Source organism: Lathyrus oleraceus, chromosome 1, assembly GCF_024323335.1.
Source record: "Lathyrus oleraceus cultivar Zhongwan6 chromosome 1, CAAS_Psat_ZW6_1.0, whole genome shotgun sequence".
NCBI lineage: Eukaryota > Viridiplantae > Streptophyta > Magnoliopsida > Fabales > Fabaceae > Lathyrus > Lathyrus oleraceus.
The window spans coordinates 5,744,675-5,749,909 of NC_066579.1; the positions used below are offsets into that span (position 1 = coordinate 5,744,675).

General features: G+C 43.3%; 1 protein-coding gene across 1 annotated transcript; it reads right to left on the bottom strand.

The window, feature by feature from the left end:
- Nucleotides 1-797: 797 nt before the first annotated feature.
- On the bottom strand, nucleotides 798-4,238 carry LOC127086841 (uncharacterized). The gene is made up of 2 exons (XM_051027655.1): nucleotides 4,023-4,238; nucleotides 798-1,403 (listed from the first exon to the last, which is right to left on the bottom strand). The coding sequence occupies exons 1-2, from the start codon at nucleotides 4,236-4,238 to the stop codon at nucleotides 798-800; spliced, it is 822 nt and encodes a 273-aa protein (XP_050883612.1).
- Between the last annotated feature and the right edge of the window lie 997 nt (nucleotides 4,239-5,235).

Genomic DNA, 5,235 nt, shown 5'->3' on the forward strand with positions numbered 1-5,235 from the left:
AAGGCTCTCATGGACAAAATTCGCGTGCACGCCCTGAACTCTGACCTTCCTTTCGTGCTCATGCATGAACCTACTGTCGGTCCAGAGCTTCTGAGCGCAATTTCCTAGTTGGAGGATCTCCAACTCTCTGATTACGCCAAACGTGCGATGGCGACTTTAGAACAGCTTTTGGTGCCTATGTTGCGTCATATTGACAGCGTTCGGTACACTGAGCGTCAAATTGCAGAAACTGAGGCGTCTGTGAAAGAGAAATGGGAGTTGGTGACGCATGCCGACGCGGAAGTCGCCAGTATGTTGAAGGCTATAGAGGAGCGGAAGACAGAATTGACTTCCAAACAAACACGGGCCGCTGAGATACGTCAACAAATTGATGCCCTCCAGCGTCAAATTGCCATTTTGGACGGTGAGTTGGAGGCCATTACCCAGGAGGAGTCGCATTTCGTCGATAAAGTGCTAAAACCTGCCCAGGCAACTGTGGATCAGACCACCAGTGATGCTTTGGAGGTTGCTGACAAGCTTATGAACGTCGAAGGAACGCTTGAAAAACTCAAAGCCCATGCCGACACTTTGGAGCCAATGTCTTTGCACTATAATTTTGAACTTAAATCTTTCCAATCCAAATTCGGCCAGCTTTGACCGTTTCTATCGATTGTATTAGTTCATTTTTGTAATATTAAACAATGGCTTCTTGCCACATTAATGTTATTTTGACTTTAACACTGTATACTTCAATTCTGTGCCTTTGCCGTATGTATCTAACATAATTATCTCCAACTTTTGTTTTTTTGACATTTGTTTTAGTCTGCCAAAATTTTGACCTCTTGAAGGAGAGGCCTATATTTTTTCAAGTACTTTCCATTTACTCTTAAAATTCGCCTGTCTGGTGCCAACTCTTCGACCTCGTAGGCATTATTAGAAAAAACCTGCAGAACCTTAAACGGTCCTTCCCAATTTGGGGACCACTTGCCCAACATTTTATCATTTCTGTCCATAGGCAAGATCACCCTCCAAACCAAATCGGCGATAGTAAACACTTTCCCTTTTACCCTTTTGTTGTAGGCTCGGGAGACTTTCTCTTTTTGTCTTTGTAGAGAGTCTAATGATAGCATTCTTTCTTCGTCTACGTCGACTAATTCGTCTGTCATCATGCTCCAGTAATCTTCAGAAGGTATTTCATATTGCCTTTGGGTCCTGACCGCCTGGACCTGAATTTTTACTGGCAGTACTGCGTCATGCCCATAAGTCAGTCGAAATGGGGTTGTTCCAGTCGCTTCCTTCGGTGACGTTCGACATGCCCACAAGGCTTGGTCTAACGTCTTGTGCCAATTCCTTGTCTTCTTGCCTATGTGTTTCTTTATTAGGCTGATGATCACCTTATTAGCAGCTTCGACTTGGACATTCACCTGTGCGTAATAGGGGGTAGATGTCAATAACTTGATTCCCATTTCTTTTGCAAACTCTTGCACTCTTTGACTAGTGAAGACTGACCCCTGGTCGGTTGTAATAGTTTCTGGGATGCCAAATCTGTAAATGATGTAACTCTGGACAAAGTCTATCACAGTTTCTTGGTTTACATTTGGTAATGCTATTGCTTCGACCCATTTTGTGAAATAGTCGATCCCGACTAACACATATTTTTGTTGTTTCGACGAGGCTGGCTTTATTTCTCCTATAATGTCCAACGCCCATCCTCGAAATGGCCAGGGTTTCACAATTGTGTGTAACTCGCTTGCAGGCACATGTTGTATGCCCCCATGCAATTGGCATTCCTGACAACCTTTGGCAAATTCAATGCAATCTTTCAACATTGAAGGCCAATAAACTCCTGAACGTATCAAAAGCCACTTCATCTTCAACCCTGCTTGGTGTGCCCCGCACGCCCCGCTATGTATGCTCGATACAGCCACGTATGCTTCACTTTCCCCCAGGCATTTTAATAACACTCCTTCGACTGTCTTCTTGAATAATTCATCATTCACCAAGACGTAGCTAAGGGCCCTATACTTTATCTTTCGCTTTGTCGACCCCACGGGATTACATAAGTAATCGACTAGCGGTTTACGCCAATCGCTCTCTCTCTCGTCGTTGACAGTCAAAATTTCAAAATGATTTTTATCTACTGCCCCCAGCTTCATGATCGCCAGATCTGACGGTGACAACACTGTCGCTCGTACTTTCTCTCTTACTTGGATCTCTTCGTCCTGGTCTTTCGAAGTTTTATACCCTGAGGCTTCCTGTGCCAAATCATTTGCTCTTTGGTTTTCTTGCCGTGGTATGTGTTGGAGATTGACTTGCTCAAACCTCTTGAGCAGTCTGATGGTAACCACGAAGTACATGATCAGATTTTCTTTAACACACCTATACTCTTTTGATACTTGTTTAATAACTAACTCCGAATCTCCCATAATTTCGACATTCCTTGCCCCCAATTCCAGCAGTAGTTCAAGTCCGGTGATCAGTGACTCATATTCCGCTTCATTATTGGTGCATACCCCCTCGATTTTGTATTTGAACTCTGCTGGAATTCCATCTGGAGAAATTATGACTCCTCCTATCCCAACTCCATGCTTATGTCTTGATCCGTCTAAGTATAGCCTCCATGGTACTAAATCTACGTAATTCTGCGCCATTTCGACCATTGAATGGTCGACCAGGAAGTCTGCTACTACCTGCCCTTTCATCACTTTCAAGGGTGCGTACGTCAGGGAGTATTCTGTTAACGCTAAAGCCCATTTCCCAATTCGACTATGCAGAATTGGTTTAGATAACATATGTTTAATAATATCAAAATGAGAAGATACGTAAACATCAACAGGCTTGATATATTGCTTTAATTTCGTACAAGAGAAATACAGGCATAGACATAGTTTTTCAATGTCACTATACCTAGTTTCAGGATCATTAAGCATTCGACTAAGATAATACACAGGTCTTTCGACACAATTTTCATCCTCTTGGACTAACATACTTCCTATAGTCGATTGTAAGGCTGCAATATACAATCTCATTGGCCTATGCCTAACATGAGGGGCCAATACTGGAGGCTTAGTCAAATATTCTTTGATTTTGTCGAAAGCCTCTTGGTGTGCATCCTGCCATTTGAACTCTTCGTTCTTCATTCGAAGTAGTGGGGAGAACGCTTTTGTTTTTCCACTTAGATTTGATATGAATCTTCTAAGAAAATTTATTTTTCCCAAAAAAGATTGCAGCTCTTTTTTGGTCGACGGAGGCTTGACGTCCATAATGTATTTTGTTTTGCTTTGGTTTACTTCAATGCCCTTTTTGTGCACCACAAAACCAAGGAAGTCGCCTGTCTGCACACAAAAAACGCATTTTAATGGATTCATTTTTAATCCACATTTCCTCATCCTCAGGAAAGCTTTTCGGAGATGGTCGACATGGGTATGTTGTCCATTTGATTTTATCACGATGTCATCAATGTAGACTTGCATGAAATCCTCAATGAAGTCATGGAACATTGAGTTCATTACCCTTTGGTATGTTGCTCTGGCATTTTTCAGGCCGAATGACATGACCACCCACTCATATGTCCCTAAGGCTCTTGGACATCTAAACGCCGTCTTCGGCACGTCTTCTTCTGCAATAAAAATCTGGTTATATCCAGCATAACCATCTAACATGCTTAAATATTCAAAACCAGCGGCCGAATCGACTAGCATCTCAGCCACATGCATGGCATATTCATCTTTTGGGGTGGCAGCATTTAGATCTCTAAAATCAATGCATACTCTTAAAGACCCATTTTTCTTTATGACTGGCACAATATTGGCCAACCATTCGACATACCTTGCAGTTTGTGTAAACTTGCTTTTCAGGAGTCTTTCTACTTCTGTTTTTATCTTTGCCATAATCTCTGGGGCGAAACGCCTGGGCGTCTGCTTCACTGGCTTTCTTCCAGCTTTTATGGGCAACTTTAACTCGACCAAATCTCTACTCAAACTAGACATTTCATTATAATCCCAAGCAAAACAATCTCTAAATTCTTTGAGTATGGATATTACCTCAGACTTTAGTTTGTTGTCGATGTTGGCGCTTATATATGTTGGCCTTTTCTCGCCATTCTCTCCAAGGTCGACTTCTTCCAAGGGGTCTTTTGGTCGGATTCTCTCTGGTGCCTTTGGGTCTTTTTCGAACCCTAAAGGTTCACTGTCATAAATGAAATCCAGACGCTGCATGTCGAAGTCCCCTTTATTCAACGCATAGGCCTCAACAGCCATGTTTTCTTCAGCCTCTATGGGCGACTTTATTTTGTTTTCGGCAACGTATGCCGAAATCTTTCTTAAAGCTTCTAACTCAGACATCATCACTGGCATCCCCCCAGCCTGTCGGACGGATACCCGTGTATGGTGGATCATCTAGGCGTTCCACATCCCAAATGAAGCCGTGAGTCTCATGTAGAGTTAGAGAGACGAAAGCTTCACTTAGATTGGCATATACATCCTCAGCTAGGAAGCAAGGGGAGATGTTGGCTAGCTTTCTTTCAAACTCCTTCTTGCCGACATTATTCACATCGGCCATAAAATATCCTTGGTCGGCCTCGATGTTTTCGGCCACCCCATCCTCTCTCCAAATCACCAGTCTTTGGTGTGCTGAAGAGGGCACAGCTCCGACGCCATGTAGCCACTCTCTGCCAAGTAGCAAGTTGTAACTTGGCCTTGCGTCTATCACCATGAATAGTGTCAGTCTGGTCACGGAACCTACTGTAACATTCACCATGATTACTCCCATGGTGCTTTTCGTCTTCCCTCCATAGTCCGATAAAACCACGTTATTAGACCTGATGTCGGTGTCGTACTTGCCAATCTTCCTCAGAATATGGTGTGGCATGATGTTGACCGTGGCACCACAGTCGACCAAAATTTTGTTGACGGTTACGCCTTCCACCTTTGCCCTGATCAGCAGTGGTTTCAAATGGTTTTTCATGTTCATCGTTGGTCTTTCGAACACTGCCTCTTGGCTTTCAGCGGCACCATCGTTCAGCACAAAATAGCATCTTGGTTGATGCAAAGCCATTTCTTCAGCTTCATCATTGTCCATTGACCCTTCGACTTCAGTCACACACTTGTATTCTTGTGGTAAGATTGATACCACGTTGACCAGGATGTCAAGGCTTACTTCAGATTTTGAATTGAAGTCATCAGTCACTTCATCAGAACATTTTTCAGCTGGTCGACGAACGTACTTTCTTATCTGCTCTTTCGCCGGTGTGTCGAC

Excerpts from the sequence above, each read along its gene's own strand:
- LOC127086841 (XM_051027655.1), bottom strand. The coding sequence starts at position 4,238 with ATGGCTGTTGAGGCCTATGCGTTGAATAAAGGGGACTTCGACATGCAG. Across the intron at positions 1,404-4,022 it reads ACAACAAACTAAAGTCTGAG|GTGAATGTCCAAGTCGAAGC; the intron begins GTAATATCCATA and ends TATTACGCACAG.